The following is an 18,475-nucleotide window of genomic DNA, read 5'->3' on the forward strand; positions in this document are numbered from 1 at the left end:
GAGGACGGGGATTTTTGTCTTCTCAGCGCCAAGAACTGAGCCTGATGAAATAGTGACGCGATGGGAAGTAGTATTTTGAATGAATGCATGCATGAATGAATGAAAGACCTCCCCAGGCGGTAGGAGACGCCAGGACACCGTGGGAAACTGAGTCCGCCACCCTTAAACCGAGACAGCCCGTGGGTGACCGCCCAGGGCATTCCGGGAAGTAAAGACTGCGGTACAAAGGTCACGGCAGCGGCCGCTGGGCACGCTGGAAAACGTAGTCCTCGGGGCCACGCCCTCAAAGGCACATGTGGTCCCAGGCAGAGACCCAGGGCACCCCAAGTCCCCGATGGAACCCCTGGATCACATCAGGAAAGGAACCCAAGAGGCGGGGTCTGCGATGACACCTCCTCCGGAGCCTGCACCGGCCCTCCCTGCTGCCGGCTAGCCCTCTGGGGCGTGGAGCACGCTGGGAAATGTAGTCCAGGCTGTGCATCCTCGCAAAGCACGCTGGGGTTTGTAGTCTAGGGCGAGGCGTTCGACTAGACGTGGGGGGCGAGTTGCCCCACATAGAGCACCGTCAAGCTCGAAATAATTCTCATCTTAAGTACCCTGCACTTAAAGCCTCACTGGGAAGGAGGCAGGCACTTTGAGACCGGAACAAACACCCATAAAAAGCGCAAAGAACGGCACTCAAGTCCAGAGGCGAGATTTCTTTTTTTCCCAAAGGATGTCGGAGCAGCCCTACCCACTCTGAAGTCCTTGGGCTTGCGTAAAGAAATAAACTGCACATCCCCTGAGGCCCGGAGACCCTCGGGGATGGACACAAAGGGGATAGCAGTTCCGGTGGCTCCTGGGGTGTGCAGTCCCTAAATCGCACACCCCCCTCGACGTACACACCCACCTCCTTCTCCGGGGAGCTTAAATTATGCTTACACTGTCGTGGTGCCTGTATTTATGTGTGTTTCTGTGCCTGTGCGTAACTGTGGTAACTGTGGGTATTGGTGATCACGTCTGTGGCTCGGCGTATGCTGTTTTTGGATGCTTGTGTTTATTGTGTCTGTAAGCCTTGGTGTAAATAGATCTACATTTTTGTGACTTTTCTTTATGGGAGACACAATTTGGGGGTATCTGCTCAACCCACACATCCTGCTATGGGACGTGCTCGCACCAGAAGTTCTACTCGCAATCTTTAGGTCGACTGCTATATGTAGACTTTAACCTCTACTTAAATTCTATCCTACTGCAATGGTTAAGAATTCCTGCTCTGGTTTAGGCAGTCCTGGATTTGATCCTGTCTCTGCCCACTTTCTAGCTCTGCGACCTGGGCTCAGTCTCCTTATCTCTTCTTCCTGGGTCTGCGACGGTGTACATGGCTTGTCTCATAGATGTTGGCTCTGTACAGGCACTTTTATATTCCACTCATTACAATTCTCTTCTGCCCTTCTCTTTTCCGTGATGAAGGTTTTTTCACTTCTCAAGCCTACTGTTTTCTCTCAATGCTAGCTGGAATTTTGATGCTGAACCTTGGAATTGCAGGCCCTCCTCATGGATGGTGAAAATAACCTCAGAAAGATAAGAAGATGTTCCCTTTCCCCCTGCAACAGGCAGAAAAACAGACATCATAAAGATGGTTCAAGTAAAGGGATGCATGGAGAACATTCACAAAGTATCAAGCTGACTCTCCCATTCTGTGAGAAAACAGGGGTAAGCATATTAGAAGTCAGTTCTGACTTCTGTTACTTCCACTGTCCTTGGAAGAGTTATTTGCACAAAGGAACCTTTTACATTTAAGAGAGAATTACATTGTGAAAGACATCTCATGGCTGACCTGCTTGTGACTGTCAACACACTGAAATATCCACTGTGTCCTTAAACTCATGCCACTGCGCTTTGAAATTGTCAGTCATCCCAAGAATGGCATCTTCCCAAATGTCATCCTTGGACATGGGCACGGAAAGAAGCCGTCCCCCAAAAGCAGTGTCAGGGGCCACGGTGCTTAGAGAAAAATGATTTTATCCTAGTGTCTAGAACCAGCTTTCCAGATTTTCCAGATCTGTTAACCTATGATCTCTGTTCCTACCCAATGACTTCTATATGCTTCTCTTTCTGCTCTTTCCCACGAGAAGGTTTTTTTTTTTTCCCTTTTTTTTTTTTAAAATTGCCACACCGTGTGTTTGTGGGCTCTTAGTTCCCCAACCAGGGATTGAACCTGGGCCCTCGGCTGTGAAAGCACCAAGTCCTAACCACTGGACTGCCAGGGAATTCCCTGGGAGGGTTTTTTCTAAATTATTAATATTACAACATCCCTGCTCCTTCTCCACCATTGTGGGTTAGTTAGGGAGGGAGAATTTGTCTTTGTGTTTATAGGATGCCAAACCACCCAAAGACACACCCAAGCCTGACTGATAGAGCTGGTCTGCCCCCAAAATGCTGCGCTACTGTCCTTGGGGGGTGGGGGAGTGTGTTCCCTGCCTGGGATCTCTATATGTGGGTTGGAGGAGACTGGGTCAGAGACAGCTAACTGCCTGCCCGGCACTCTTGCCTCCTTCCTCAAAAAGAGAAGCCTGCTTTTGCTTGGAGCAGCAAAGCACCCAGCCAGCTAAAGAGCAAGTAGGAGACCTAGTCATCTTTGCACTTAGGGTTGGCTGATAAGATGTAAGTGAGCATTGCTGGATGGGGCATCCAGAAAGGCTTTGGAAAGGGGTTTGATTCAGCTGAGAGGTGCACATTTCTGGCTTCTCATCTTCTGCTTTCTTGCTTCCTGGAAGCAGATGTGATGGCTCAGAGCTCCAGAAATCACATTGTGACCCATCTGTGACCTCACAGACAGAGGCAGAGCAGAAAGGCGGGAAGCGTCTCAGTTCCTGATGGCAGTTTTGGTTTGGGTTTTGTTTTTTTAGGTTTATCCACTTTTGGCTTTCTGTTTTGTCTTGTTTTCAAAAGCCACAGTGCCTTTATTTTTTCTCTTTCAGATTCTTTTCCCTTATAGGTTATTACATTTTTTTTTTTTTTTTTTTTTTTGGCTGTGCCCCACAGCTTGCGGGATCTTAGTTCCCCAACCAGGGATCGAACCTGGGCCCCTGGCAGTGGAAGCTCGGAGTCCTAACCACTGGACAGCCCTATTACAAAATATTGAGTAGAGTTCCCTGTGCTATACAGTAGGTCCTTGTTGGTTATCTGTTTTATATATAGTAGTGTGATCAGTGGCTTTTTTTTTCAGTCTGTTCCCAAGGTTGTGCAACCATCAGTACTGTCTAATTCCAGAACATTCTCATCACCCCCAAAAAGAAACACCTTTCCCTTTAGCCATTACCCACCCACCCCCACCGCCCATTCCTTCCTTCCCCTGAGTCCCTGGAGACCACTACTCTACTCCATGCCTCTATGGATTTGCCTTCTAGAAATTTCCCGTCAATGGAATCACACAATGTGTGGCCTTCTGTGTCTGGCTTCTTTCATTATGATTTGGAGACTCATCTGCACTGTGGCCTGTGTCAGCCTCATTGCTTTTACGATTGAATGGTATGCCCTCACAGCCATTCACCGCTGGATGGGCGTTTGGGCTGTTTCCACCTCTTGGCTCTCACGAGTCATGCTACTGCCAAGATTCCTGCACAAGTTTTTGAGAGCACAGAGATTTTCCGTTCTCTTGGGGCGGAATGGCAGGGTCCTGTGGTAACTCTATATGTAACTTTGTGAGGACCCACTGGACTGTTTCCCACAGCGGCCGCCCCATTTTACATTCCCGCCAGCTGTGTGTGAGGGTTCGACCTTTCACATCTTCGTCAGGACTCTTGAGGATTCCAATAATGACAGTCCAAAAACTCTATACATACGCTGCAGGGGGAGCATTTATTTCAAGCCACAGATGGGACGCACGCTCCAAGGGCTCCCGGGTGCCTGGGAGGGGGCAGCACCCAGCTCCTCACTTCCAGCGGCCTCCGACGCGGCCCTTCCCGGCCCCTTTCCGGCTGGAGGAGAAGAAGGGGTGTCAGGAAGGAGGGCCTCCATGACCCACCTCTGAGATGGGCCCCGGCTCTCACCTCAGGGAGTCTGTTCCCCCAAATCCCCGCCCTCCCCGCCCGAGGAAGAGGCTGGCAAGTGTCTGCTCATTGGGTTCACTGCCTGGGGTGGCGCGATTAGCGGTCTCAGGCCCACAGGCGGGTGGGAGTTGATGTCAGTGGGGAAGCTCAGGATGTTCGTGTTGGCGCTGATAAATGTTTATGGGTACAGGGACCGGGCGAAGGAAGGGTGAGTGATTGAGAGAGGGTCGGGGGTGCTGGGGTGAAAGACACAGAAAGATGGAAAATGCAACAGAGAGAGAAGATGAAGCGAAGGCAGAGGAGGTGGAGGGAGGGGAGGAGAGCAGGGAGACAGAGCAAGAACCAGGAAAAGCCGGGCTTCTCCGCCTCAGCAAGAGTGACAGTTGGGGGCGGGATCGCTCTGTGGTGGGGGCCGGGGGCCAGACACCAGTCGTGGACCAGCAGCCCTGGGCTCCACCCACCAGAGGCCCGTAGCATCCCCTCCCCAAACCTGTTCCAGACGCACCCAGATGTCCCCTGAGGTGGGGGGGCAAGATCACCCCTGCCCCCAGAACTAGCGATTTAGAGGGATGTACCAAAAGGGATTGAGACCCCAGAAGGGAGGTGGAGACGGAGAGAAAAGGACAGATTATGAGAATGCCCCAGAGAAAGAGGGACAAAGACAGAGCCCCCAAGAAGGGGTGGGGGACTGAAATTCACAAAGTGGGGAAGGAAGAGGGAAGGAAAGAGAGGCCCCGAGAGTTAGAGGGAGGGGTATGGGCTCAGGACCCCCAGTTCACACTTACAACTTCTGGGCATGGCTGATGCGATTGTACAGAACATTGATCTGCGGAGACAGGAGGGAGGTGCTGGCACAGCCAGAGGGACAGGCCTGCCCACCCCCTACCCAGCCATCCCCAGCCCAGGCCCCCACCCAGCCACCCCCAGCCCAGCCTGGCCTGGCCTCCAGCAGAGATGGGTCTCACCTCATATTTCTGCTGCTTCATCTTGGCCATCAGGTCAAACTTCTCGGACTCCAGCTGGTGGATCCAGTCCGACAGTTCCTGGGCCTTCTCCCTGGCAGGGCAGAAGGGCTGTCATGGAAGGCAGCCAGGCCATGCCCTGGGCCCAGAGAGGCTGAGGGAACTGTTCAAAGCCACACAGCAAGTCTCTGAGTTCGACATTATTGGTGCCGTTTTGTTAATATTCAAAGTGAATTGCAGCAGGGGTTTTTAAATCTCCGCCCACTTCTCCATATCCAAAACAGAGAGCTCACATTTCTCTCAGGGAGGATGATGGTATGATTGAGGGCCCAGGCCCTGGAGTCAGAAAGTCTTGGTTCAAATGCCAGCTTTGGAATTCTCTGATTTGTGACTATGGCCAAGTGACTCCCCCTAGGATCCTGTTTCCCTCTCCAGAAAAATGTAGAAATAAAATGGTGAAAGAAATGGCTGGTTGCCCACCCAATATCCCTTCTCCTTTTCTTCCTTAGATTTTTGCAATAGGCTCAGCTACAAAGCTACCCTCCTCAGCCTCCCTTCCAAGTAGGGTGGCCAGTGGGATGAAAGTAGGTCATTGGGTGGAGCTTCCAGGTAAGCCTTTGTGGGTCTTGCCTTTCAATTTCTTTCCGCTGCTTGGATGTGATGGCTGGAATTCCAGCAGTCACATTGGACCAGGAAGTGATTTTGAGGATGGAAATATTGGGCTAAAAGTAGTGGAGCAGAAAAATAGGATTTTGCATCTCTAATGATTTTGTAGAGTTGCCATACCAGCTACAGACTACAGATTTCTTCCATGTGAAAAAACAAACCTCTATGTTTTGAGCTGCTATAGTCAGATCTCGGTTATTAAAGGCCAAACTTATTCTGAACTGATAAAAATCTACTGCCTTGAGCTGTTATAGGATGAGAGAAAAGGTATAAAGTGCCTGGCACATAGTAAACACTCAATAAAGCTAGTGGTTACTATTCTTTTTATTCCTACTAGCATTCTTTGTTTTCTGTTGCCAGCAAATGGTTTTCAAATGCTCTCTCTTCCATGCTGTATTTTATCTTAAAATTTTATATACCATCATATGACCTCTCTCTAATAAATAAACCTTAAGTAACTTGAGCTTCTCCGAAAATATTGGTGGACCTAAATTATGAGCGGATGTGTGGTGGGGGAAGGAAAGAGGAGGAAAAAGGAACATTAGCGAAATGTTATTTAGTGCCAGGCCCTGCGATAACGTGACTGGGGAATGGAGGGCGCATCACCTGTGGTGGGCTGGAGCCAATTCTGTGCATGCGTTCCCAACTCCAAGTGCACGGTCCTCATGCTGATAGTTTGAAATCAGCAAAGTGGGAGCATCTACACCGTGGAAATGAGCAGATGCTAAGATGTGGGCTTTTAGGCCCTGGAGATCCACTTGTTGAGCATTTACCATCACACCACTTTGTAAAACAGTGATGAAGAGCACAGACTACCGCACCAAACTGCCTGGGTTTAAAATCCCCACTCTTCCACGTGGCGCTGTGCAACCCTGGAAAGGTTACTTAACCTCTCTGTGCCTAGGGTTGCTCTTTTTTTTTTTTTTTTTTTTTAATGTTTTGGCTGCTTTGCTTATCTGTAACCTGAGGGTGACAATAGTATAACAGTATCTCCCTCGTAGACCTGTAAGCCTCCACAGGGGCTGCTGCCGCCACCGTGACGACTGACCTCTCCCCTCTGTGACGCAGATTCTGCTACCATGGCCTCATTTACCAGTGAGGAAAGCAAGGCTCAGAGGAGGTGAACAACGTGCACAGGTTCACACAGCGTGGAGCCGGCACCGAGCCCCGCGCAAGTGGTTTCAGATGTTGAGCTCCAAATCCCATCACTGTGCCACCTCTGAGGTGATGGATGCTTCTGACTTTAAAGGCTGTGCCTGGGCCAGAAAGTGCCAACACGCACTTGAGGCCCCTGAAGGAAAGACCCTCCCTAGTCTTCCCTCAGCAGTGAGCTGCGAAGGGCGAGATAGAGCCCCATCTGGAAGAGATTTGGCTGGAAAAGTGTCACCAGTGCGTCTGGCTTTAATTCAGGTAAAAGATGGGGCCCATCTGGAGTTCCCAGGAGACATCACTAAGACAACAGAATCTCCTACATTTTGGTCAGACCTGTTGTCTGGCTTCTGCATTATCTCCCAGACTCTACAGGTCTTGTCACCCACAAAACGTGGGTCCTATATCAGTGAAACATTCCACAGGGGAGACTCCAGGGACCCAGAGAGGGAGAGACACTTGCCCAAAGTCAGACAGCACCAGGGCTTCCGCCCACTCGGGTCTGGGCCAGGGGTCCCCTTATCTGCCTGTCTCACACCCGGGCCCCTCCCGCCTACCGGAGCTGTTCCTCTCCCATGTGGTCGATGTTCAGAGGCTTTTTACGCTCAGACAGGATGCGCACTTTCATCTCACGCCCCGTCTGGCGCTTACCCCGCTTCTGTTCCGCCTGAGGGTTGGAAGGGGACATCGTGAGCTGGGGGCTGGATCCTCCAGATGTCTCCCCACCTCAGGACTAGGGTCTACGCTCCCAGCCACCATCTCCCCCAGGACCCCAGGAATCTAGGCCCCCAGCCCCTCCTCCCTCAGACCCAGGGATCTGGGCCCCCAGCCCCTCCTCCCTCAGAAACCAGAATTCTGGTCTCCCAGTCACTTCCTCCCTGGGAACCCAGACCTCAGGCCCCAGCAGGCTGAACTCACCTTGACCAGGTAACCCCCAAAATGGGCTCCCATGTTGGACAGAACCTTCTTCTTTTTGGCATCATCCTCAGCCCGCTTCTTGGCCTCTTCCTCTTCCTTCCTCATCTTCTCCTCCTGCGGGAAGAAAGGGGTTAATCCCTGGGCCTCCCTCCAGCCCCCTGGACTGAGAGGGGAGGGGGTCTGAGATGGGCACATGGGAGGTTCAGTGAAGCAGGGAGCAATCAGACCCAAGCAGGAGAGACAAGGTCAACCTCGGAACAGGCAAGGATGTAGATGCTCCCCTCCTGGCCCTTCCAGGCCTGGCTGTGTGACCACCTGCAGGTCCTTCCTCTTCTCTGGGCCTTTATGTCCCCTCCTCCCCAGGAAAAAATTAAACTGGGGGTGGGATGTGCTTACATTTTTCTGCATGCTCCAGCCTGAAATGACCAATGGTGATCTTTGTTGTGTGACCTCAGTGCAGACACGTATCCTCTCTGGGACTTAGTCGCCCTTAGTCTCATGAGAGGAGAATGACTGTCCTCAGAGGGTCAAGGAGGGTAACTGGTGATGGGAGGCTGGGGGACTTGGGGTAGTCAAGAGGCTCTTGGCCCTCAGCCTAAGGAAGGGGTTCTAGAATGCCTTCACTAAGGCATTACCACATCCAAAAAGTCTGCTTTACATGTTCCAGAATTAGCGGCTTGTCCAGACCAAAGCCCCCGCCCCGCCCCCCCCACTAGAGGGGCAGGTGAGGGGGGCTGTTGAGGACGGGCAGGTGAGGAGGGGCAGGTGAGGACGGGCAGGTGAGGTGGGGCAGGTGAGGAGGGGCAGGTGAGGTGGGGCAGGTGAGGAGGGGCAGGTGAGGACGGGCAGGTGAGGTGGGGCAGGTGAGGAGGGGCAGGTGAGGTGGGGCAGGTGAGGAGGGGCAGGTGAGGAGGGGCAGGTGAGGAGGGGCAGGTGAGGTGGGGCAGGTGAGGAGGGGCAGGTGAGGACGGGCAGGTGAGGAGGGGCAGGTGAGGAGGGGCAGGTGAGGAGGGGCAGGTGAGGACGGGCAGGTGAGGTGGGGCAGGTGAGGAGGGGCAGGTGAGGAGGGGCAGGTGAGGTGGGGCAGGTGAGGTGGGGCAGGTGAGGAGGGGCAGGTGAGGATGGGCAGGTGAGGACGGGCAGGTGAGGAGGGGCAGGTGAGGAGGGGCAGGTGAGGAGGGGCAGGTGAGGACGGGCAGGTGAGGTGGGGCAGGTGAGGAGGGGCAGGTGAGGAGGGGCAGGTGAGGACGGGCAGGTGAGGACGGGCAGGTGAGGACGGGCAGGTGAGGTGGGGCAGGTGAGGAGCGGCAGGTGAGGACGGGCAGGTGAGGTGGGGCAGGTGAGGAGGGGCAGGTGAGGTGGGGCAGGTGAGGAGGGGCAGGTGAGGACGGGCAGGTGAGGACGGGCAGGTGAGGAGGGGCAGGTGAGGAGGGGCAGGTGAGGACGGGCAGGTGAGGACGGGCAGGTGAGGTGGGGCAGGTGAGGAGGGGCAGGTGAGGAGGGGCAGGTGAGGACGGGCAGGTGAGGTGGGGCAGGTGAGGAGGGGCAGGTGAGGAGGGGCAGGTGAGGAGGGGCAGGTGAGGACGGGCAGGTGAGGACGGGCAGGTGAGGACGGGCAGGTGAGGTGGGGCAGGTGAGGAGCGGCAGGTGAGGACGGGCAGGTGAGGTGGGGCAGGTGAGGAGGGGCAGGTGAGGACGGGCAGGTGAGGACGGGCAGGTGAGGTGGGGCAGGTGAGGACGGGCAGGTGAGGACGGGCAGGTGAGGACGGGCAGGTGAGGTGGGGCAGGTGAGGAGGGGCAGGTGAGGAGGGGCAGGTGAGGACGGGCAGGTGAGGACGGGCAGGTGAGGTGGGGCAGGTGAGGACGGGCAGGTGAGGAGGGGCAGGTGAGGAGGGGCAGGTGAGGAGGGGCAGGTGAGGACGGGCAGGTGAGGAGGGGCAGGTGAGGAGGGGCAGGTGAGGACGGGCAGGTGAGGACGGGCAGGTGAGGTGGGGCAGGTGAGGACGGGCAGGTGAGGACGGGCAGGTGAGGTGGGGCAGGTGAGGAGGGGCAGGTGAGGACGGGCAGGTGAGGACGGGCAGGTGAGGTGGGGCAGGTGAGGACGGGCAGGTGAGGACGGGCAGGTGAGGAGGGGCAGGTGAGGAGGGGCAGGTGAGGTGGGGCAGGTGAGGACGGGCAGGTGAGGAGGGGCAGGTGAGGACGGGCAGGTGAGGACGGGCAGGTGAGGTGGGGCAGGTGAGGACGGGCAGGTGAGGACGGGCAGGTGAGGAGGGGCAGGTGAGGAGGGGCAGGTGAGGAGGGGCAGGTGAGGACAGGCAGGTGAGGTGGGGCAGGTGAGGACGGGCAGGTGAGGTGGGGCAGGTGAGGAGGGGCAGGTGAGGTGGGGCAGGTGAGGAGGGGCAGGTGAGGACAGGCAGGTGAGGTGGGGCAGGTGAGGAGGGGCAGGTGAGGAGGGGCAGGTGAGGAGGGGCAGGTGAGGACAGACAGGTGAGGTGGGGCAGGTGAGGTGGGGCAGGTGAGGACGGGCAGGTGAGGAGCGGCAGGTGAGGACGGGCAGGTGAGGAGGGGCAGGTGAGGTGGGGCAGTTGAGGAGGGGCAGGTGAGGACGGGCAGGTGAGGAGCGGCAGGTGAGGACGGGCAGGTGAGGAGGGGCAGGTGAGGTGGGGCAGGTGAGGAGGGGCAGGTGAGGAGGGCATGATGGGTTTTCACTTGCCCAGGATTCCCCACCTGAGTTTCCTCTCGCTGCTGTAATTTGCAGAGTGGCTTAAAACAATACAAGTTCATCAGCTTAGAGCTCTGCAGGTCAGATGTCCAAAATGGGTCTCGTGGGCTAAGTCAAGGTGTGGACAGGGCTGGGTCCTGGGGCATGCTCTAGGGGAGATCTACTCCCTCTGCTTTTCCAGCTTATATGGGCTGCCTGCATCCCTTGGCTCAGAGCCCCTACCTCCATCTTCAAAGGTCCTCCCACTTACAAGGACCTTGTGATAACATTGGGCTCACCCAGAAACGTAAGGAGAATCTCCCCATCTCAAGATCCTTAACTTAATCATCTCTACAAAGTCCCTTTTGCCATGTAGGTTCCCATGTTCATCGTCTCTGGGAATTAGGATGTGGATATCTTTGGGAGACCAGTCCTTTGCCTACCACACCACCTGATTCCTGTTCATTAAAAGTGGTTTGAGGGACTTCCCTAGTGGTCCAGTGGTTAAGACTCTATGCTCTCACTGCAGGGGGCATAGGTTCGATCCCTGGTCGGGGAACGGAGATCCCACATGCCGCAAGGCGCAGCCAAAAAAAAAAAAAGATTGGTTCGAGTGAGTCACTCAGTGCTAAGTCAGGTCATGTTTCCAAGGCCTAAACCAATGGGAGCATTCTAGCCACTCTCTCCCAACTAGCCAGCGATTCACTCCACAATGGACAGGTGAACAATCTGTAAACATCCCGAGATTTGTGCAGGAAACAGAGGAAAGAAGAGTTTAAGCCAGAACTGCTGGTGGCATGTGCCAACCCCACCTGGGAACTATCTAGTTTGCCTGGGATTGATGGGGCGCAGGATTTTCAGGGCTCAGACCAGGAAAGTGCCAGGCAAACCAGAATGAGTTGGTCACCCTCCTGGACACAGTGGCCACAGAAATATTGGCTAAGGGATAGGAAGAGAAAAGCTGCGTCTTTGTGATATTATTTGAGTCGCTTGATCCAGCTATGCCAGAAGCAAGCCATGCCCTAGACCTTTTAGTTATATGAGCCAATAAAGTTCTCTTTCTGCTAAGTTCAATTTGGGCTGGGGTTTCTGTTCCTCCCAACAGAAAGACCCTTCAATAATATAGCATGAGGACCTTCATGGGATCACAGAGAATATCACGAGTGGAAAACTGCAGTGTGCCGCTGAAAAAGTAACATCTGGGCTTCCGCGAGGAGGGGAAGCACCCACCACCAGCTTAGCCTGACGCTCGCGCTCCTTCTCGGTTCTGAAGCGCTGTTGCTCAGCTCTCTCTGCCCGGCGCCGCTCCTGGGGGAGGGAGAAGAATGAGGAGGTGCAGGGACCACCATGCACCCCCTTATCCCTTCCCAGGGTAGGTCAAGAGTGGCGATGGGCACCAATATGGGTACATTCTCAAAGTTTCAGCCTTGGGTCAGTACTGCGCGGGAACCATTCTCGCTATCCCCCAAGACCCAGAGGATGAAAGGAGGGGGGAGAATTGGCGGGACCCCACCTCCCCCGACTCACAATGCGCTCTTTCAGCGCCACGAGCTCCTCTTCCTCTTTCTTCCGCTGTTCAAAATGCACATCAATGAGTGTCTGCAGCTCCAGCAGATCTTTTTCCATGCGCTTCCTGTGGATGTCCTAGGGGACAGACGGTGGGAGCCCGGTCATTCGGTGGGAGCCCGGTCATTTCCAGGTGGTGCCCCGAGAAGGCGCCAACCTCTCAGCACTTCTGAGACGCCTCGGGGGTGGGGGGGCTCGGGGAGGGCCTCCACAGCAAGCGTTGGTGGGGCTGACAGTCAGCTGGGACAGACAGCTGCCATGCCCTGTGTTTCCAGCAGATGACAGCAAAGCCTCATGTTCTGACACTAGGGGGCTGTCAGGACACAATTCCAAAAGAAGGGGGTAGGAAACACACAAAAGGAAAAAGACAAAAACAAACAAAAAAGAGTGGGTAGGGAAGGGCGCCTATTCGCAACTTGCACCCTACAGGCTAGCAGACCCTCCTGGGGTAGGGTGTCTGTTACTTACATCGAAATCCACACGCTCCCCCTCTGGGATCTTTGGGGGGATCAGTGGAGGCACCACCGGCCGGCTGAGTGGACAGAAGAGAAGAAACACTGAGTAGTCTGACCTCCCTGCAGGGCCCCAGCAGCCACACTTGGGTCCTGAGCACCTGGAACGTGGCTGGTCAGGTCAGAGGGGCTGTCACTGAAATGCGCTCACTGGATTCCACAGACTAGGTTGGAACAGAAGAATGGAAGCTATTTCACTCACAACGTTTTATGTGGATTAATGCTGAAACTATAAGATTTCAACTGTAACAGGCTGAGTAAAATATGCTATTGAGATTAATTTTACCTGTTTCGTTTTACTTTTTAAAATGCTGCTAGTGGGACTTCCTAGGTGGCGCAGTGATTAAGAATCCGCCTGCCTATGCAGGGGACACAGGTTCGAGCCCTGCTCCGGGAAGATCCCACATGCCGTGGCGCAAATAAGCCCGTGCGCCACAACGACTGAGCCTGCGCTCTAGAGCCCGCGCTCCTCAACAAGAGAAGCCACTACAATGAGGAGCCCACGCACCACAATGGAGAGTAGCCCCTGCTCACCACAACTAGAGAAAGCCCACGTGCAGCAATGAAGACCCAACGCAGCCAAGAAATAGATAATAAATAAATAAATAAATTTATAAAATAAAATAAAATGCTGCTAGTAAAAAAAAAATGAAGTTACTACCCGTGTGGGTTGCATTGTATTTGCATTGGGTGGTGCTGCCCTTGTCTTTCCTCCCCCTGATTTCCTGCCTCAGGCCCTCCCACTTCTTGGAATTTTATCTTTCTTTGGTTTCTAAGACAGCACTTTTTTTTTTTTTTCTTTTTTTGGCCACCCCACACAGCTTGTAGGGTCTTAGTGCCCCGACCTGCGAGTGTGGAGTCCTAGCCACTGGACCTCCAGGGAAGGCCCTAAGACAGCACCTTCTTCTGATTTGCTTCCTACTTCTCTGCCTGTCCCATCTCTGCCTCCGGGTGAGAGTTTTGCCCTTTGGTTCATTCGTGATTAATGTCATTCACTCCCGAGACGTCAATGATCATCAATTACTAAGGAGTCACCAACGTTCTCTCCAGCCCAGACGCTCCCCCAAACCCCAGACTCCAGTTAACAGCTGCCTCCTGAACATTTCCTGCCTTTGCACACACAATGTGCCCCAACTGAGCTTATCAACCTAGGGGTCTCTCAGTCTATGGCCCCTTTCCACCCTAAGCCCTCTGTCCCAGCTTAGGCCTTTTCCCCTTGAAAACTCACCACGTCCCACATTTCCCTGGCCATGTCATGTGCCTGCATGCCCCAGGCCTTTACACATGCTGTTCACGCTGCCTGCAATGCCCTTTCCTTGATATATCCCACCCCTGAGACTGTCCCTCCTCCAACAAGCCTTCCCTGACACTGAAGCACACCTGTGCTTTCCTGTGCCCCGTGTTCTCACCCAGATTGGATCCTCTGCCCTCTCTACTCAAAACCCTTCCGTGGCTCCCCAGTGCCCTCTAGCCACAGTGAAATTCACACCACTGTCCACACAGGCCCAGAGAATTTCTGCTTCTCATGCTCAGATTGCTGCCTCCTTGCATCTCCAAGTTTTGGTCCCAATATCACACCCTCTGGGGGTCCTCTCCCCTCTATGAGCTTCTAAGGCCTCCACTGGTCTGCCTAGTTTGGATCTTCCTCATCCGAATGTCCCGTGTCTGCATCTGTTCCCTGAAAAACTGGGCTAGATCCAACCTCTGGACCTTGCACACATCACTCTGCTTCCCCATCTACAAGCTCCCTTCTTCCTCCTTCAGCTAGCAAGCTCCTCGTCCTTCAGGACTCAGCCTTACCTCCCCAGGGAGCATTTCTTGATTGCTTAGGGCACAGATAGGACCCTCTTCTGTGCTACCATCGCTGTATCTGGGCCTATTTCACCCACGGGACAGGCAGAGTCTGACTCTCGCCAAACACAGTGGGAAGTTCACCAGAAATGTTTGCAGAAAGAAGGAATCACTGTCCTTTTCTATGTTTCCATTTCCCCACTCTCCCTCTCTGCTTTCTTGCACCCTGTCTCTGGAGGTGGGGGATATATTTAAGAGGACGCCCACCCCCTAGGATCTCACCTTGGTTTGGGGCGCTCCTCTTCTGGTGGAGGGATACAAAAAGACAATTAGCAAGAGTTCCTTGGGTGGGCATGACACATTCAAGGAGGGACTCCCCCAAGCCTTGGTCCCCACAAGCCCAGTTCCCTTGTCCTGCAGCTCTGGGGGAGGAGTATGAGGGGAGGGGGAAGAGGATAAGGCAAATCGGGTGGCCATAAAGAAGGGAGAGGGTCACACGCATCAGATATACATTCAGAACTGGTGTGGGGATCCCCCGCCCCGCCCCCCACTTCTCTGGGAACCGAGGCGTCCGAACCCCCAGACCATAAGGAGGGAAAAAAGCAAACCTCCAGACCCTCGTTCTACACACCCAGAGCCCCTGCCCTCCTCCTAGCAGTGCAGGGAGGCCCCCAGCCCTCTCGTCACTCGTCCCTCGGTGACCCGCCGGAAGCTGTGTCCCCAGCCCCTTCCCCTCGGGGACACCCCGGAATCCGGACGCCCACCGCTAGCCCTTTCTGCAACCCAGGCCCCAACCTTTGAATGTATATGAAGGAGACAAGTAACAGACAGGCGAAGGTGCGAGGGGGTAGGGGTGCCTCTCCGCAAACACCCAACCCTTCTATAAGTATTCCTCCAAACTGGGGAAGAAGGCTTGGGTGTCGGTCCCTTTAAGAAGGAAGGGAACGGGTTAAAGCCGCTGCGAGGCTGTTTCCCTTCTTGGCACCAGAGGGCGTGAGAGCTCTCGGCGCTTAAAGGACCGGGCCTTGGGCAGGGTATGGGCGCGAGGAGCGAGTCATCGTGGAGATCAGGGCCCCGAGGACCCCCGAAATCGGTCTCAGGAAGCGAAGCAGCCGCGGTTACCTCGCTCAGCCAACGGCTCCGGCTCCTCGGGGGCTGGGGAGGGGGCAGGAGGAGAAGCGAGGATTTGGGGAGCCGGGGGAGGGGAGCAGCCACGCCCGGATGCGGGAAGGGGAGAGAGGGGAGAGAGGGGAGAGGCTGTTAAAGGAACTGAGGCCGGGGCCACCGAGATGCCCGTCCCCCGCCCGGCCTGCGCCCCGTGGACGAGCGTCCCCACCCCATCCAGCTCCCCCGGTCCTGCGTCCAGCTCCAGACCTGCGGAGTCCAGGGCCTCACCTTCCTCCTCCTCCTCAGCAGCCTCCTCTTCTGGAAGGGGTGGGGAGGAGAAGAGGAGGCATTAGGAGCCCAGCGGGGCCGGGACGGAAGGGGCTTCAGGTGGGGATCGGAGTGGGTGAGTGGGCAGAGACCCGGGTTCGGGTTCGAGTCTCGGGGACCCGTCTGGGCCTCAGCTGCAAATGGGCCCAATGAGCTTTTCGCTCGGGCTGTGCGAACCGGGAGGGTGGGCGTCGGGCAGGGTGGGCAAAGATCCGCCAGGGTGTCCCGACCCCTCCCTCCCAAGGCCAGCCCACTCTCCACTCACCTTCAGGCTGCTCCCTGAGCACCGCGGTGGGAAGGAAAGAGGGAGGGGAGGGTTAGACGCCTTGGAGGCGGGAGGTGTCTCCATCGCCCCAGGCCCCCAGCCCTCCCGCCGACATCACTCACTCTTCATATTCCTGCTCTTCGGCGTCGGACATCCTGGTGTCCTGGTGTGACCTACGTACAGCAGAGAACAGGAGGAGTTGGGGGGGGGTCCAGAAGGAGGAGGGGCTAGGACTCCTAAGTCTGAGGGAGGAGGGGCTGGGGGCCCGGACCCCTGGGTCTGAGGGAGGAGGGCTGGGGGCCTGGACCCCTGGGTCTGAGGGAGGAGGGCTGGGGGCCCGGACCCCTGGGTCTGAGGGAGGAGGGTGGGGGTCCGGACCCCTGGGTCTGAGGGAGGAGGGTGGGGAGGCCCCAACAACTAAAGGCCTGTGAAGGGCGGCGGGTGAAGACGCAGCACTGGGAGACGCCTGGGCAGAGCCCCAGGGCTGCAGCCCGCACCCCTCAGCACAGCTGTCCCCTTCTGTCTTCTGACAAGTCCTTAGGAACCTGATCTGAGCGGGGATTAGGGGAAGGTATGTGGGAAGGGACAGTGGCCTGAAGACAATAGCTGCCCCACCCCCAGGGTCTATTTCGGGGGGATGTCATACAGGGTGACACAGAGAACATTTCCTGAGACGTATTCAAGGACGGGGGGCGGTTCTAGGAGAATCCATCACACCCGCTGTCCTCTCCCACCTCCGGGCCCCCCTCCCCTTTGGCTGGTTATCTGCCCACCTGTCGCCTCCTTTCACCTTCACCCACGGCTGTGGAGGGGGCAGGACGCCTAACAGCAGCTTCTGTCCGCAGACCTCATCCTGACCCTTAAATACTAAGACCCCCCAATCTCTGAAATCCCCAAGGTGCCCAGGTTAAGAGACCCCCCAAAATCCCCATATCCACAGATTCCAATTTATGAATTCTGAAAACAAGTGAGTCCTCATATCTCCAGATTCTGAGGCCCCAGCTGTTGAGACTCCAGATCATGGGCACCCTTGACCCCCGAGGTCTTGACATCCCCTAAATTCTGAAACCTCAAGACTGTGAGATCCCCAAATCTGGATGCCTAAACTCAGGGGCCTGATTGATGATACCCCAAAATATAACACTACAAATTCTAATACCTCCAATCATGAGACCTCAGATTCTGCGACCTCCGTTCCTGAATCCCCAGATTCTGAGACACTGCTCCCCAGTCCTGACACCCAGACTGTCTGCCATCCAAGCTCAGGGACTCCCAATTTCTGAGATTCCCTCAGACTCAGACCTCCGAGGTCCTAAAGGGTTATCTTCTGAGACACCCAAACCCTGGCACTCCCAGCTTCTATAACCCCCAAATCCTAATACATTCCACTCCATCCCCAGTTCCTCTGAAGCCTGGCCCCCTCAAATTCTCAGACCTTCATTTTCATGCCCCCCGCCTCCATACCTCTCCTCTACACCGCCCACATTTCCCACACTTGCCCCCCTCCTCCAAGGACACCCCTAGAGATCACAGGGCCTGTTACCTGAGACTGGGTCTGCAGAGGCGTGAGCGCTGGGACAGAGTCTTGCAGGGCAAGCAGAAGCACCCCCGGTTTATAGCAGGAGGCTCAGCCCCGCCCCAGGGGAAGAGGGAGGGGGAGAGAATTCCTTTCCTCAAACTCTCAGCCCAGCTCAGAGGCTGCCCTGCCCCCACTCTGGCTCCACTTTCAGGATCGAGGCACCTCCTGGCTGTTCCAAGACCTCTCCCCCATCCGAAAAGCATTGTCCGGGAATCCCGGACTGGATCGGGCCACCCTCAGGCTCCCCACCTCCCAGAGCGCACGCACCCTATGCTCTGAAGCCCCTGGTTCAGCACACAGTAGGTCCTTGGAGGATGCTTATTGATGAAAGGGGTACAAGGGACCCTTTCTCGCTCCATGAGAGGGCCCCTTTCTCTGTCTCTCTCCTATATGCACCTCCCATACCCTGTTTATCTGTCTCTGTCCCCACTGTGACTCCCCGTCTGTTTCTCTGTGTGTCTGCCTCAGCTTCTCTGTCATAGCTTCTCTTCTCCCCTCCTCTGTCCCTGTCCATCTCTCCATCCCTCCTCCCCACCCCCATCCCTTTGTCTGCCACCAGGATTCCACCGTGGTGACAACAGGCGCTAAAGCGGGGAAGCAGGTGTGTGAGGGGGAGGGGGAGAGTGGTGTGTCAGGCCCGCAGGACCTCACACCCCCCACCTCCATCTGACACTGATCTTTTTTGGTATCCACTTCCCCTTCCCAGCCAAGCCACGACCTTGAACCCCTGGGGATTCCTCACCCCTCCGTGCCTCTCAATGTCTGCCTCTCTCCATGTTTTTGATTCTATGCATTTCTCAGGGGTCGACTTTGGGGCTCTCTTGGGTCTCTCTCTGCATCTCTGAGTTCTTCCCTCTGCTTGTCTCTTGGCCGGCTTTTCTCTCTGCATTTCTGTGCCTGT

General features: G+C 55.5%; 1 protein-coding gene across 2 annotated transcripts; it reads right to left on the reverse strand.

Moving 5' to 3' along the window:
- Nucleotides 1-3,824: 3,824 nt before the first annotated feature.
- Nucleotides 3,825-17,594, reverse strand: TNNT1 (troponin T1, slow skeletal type). Of its 2 annotated transcripts, XM_057711274.1 has the most exons (14): nt 17,539-17,594; nt 16,118-16,168; nt 15,996-16,009; nt 15,692-15,721; nt 15,419-15,451; nt 14,579-14,600; nt 12,462-12,525; nt 11,955-12,071; nt 11,658-11,735; nt 7,727-7,840; nt 7,366-7,475; nt 4,997-5,087; nt 4,817-4,857; nt 3,825-3,959 (listed from the first exon to the last, which is right to left on the reverse strand). In XM_057711274.1, the coding sequence occupies exons 2-14, from the start codon at nt 16,147-16,149 to the stop codon at nt 3,914-3,916; spliced, it is 792 nt and encodes a 263-aa protein (XP_057567257.1). In that variant the 5' UTR covers nt 16,150-16,168; nt 17,539-17,594; the 3' UTR covers nt 3,825-3,913. The 2 variants fall into 2 exon arrangements, with proteins under 2 accessions (XP_057567257.1, XP_057567258.1); XM_057711275.1 differs by lacking the exon at nt 15,419-15,451.
- Between the last annotated feature and the right edge of the window lie 881 nt (nt 17,595-18,475).

Source organism: Hippopotamus amphibius, chromosome 16 (genome assembly GCF_030028045.1).
Source record: "Hippopotamus amphibius kiboko isolate mHipAmp2 chromosome 16, mHipAmp2.hap2, whole genome shotgun sequence".
Lineage (NCBI taxonomy): Eukaryota > Metazoa > Chordata > Mammalia > Artiodactyla > Hippopotamidae > Hippopotamus > Hippopotamus amphibius.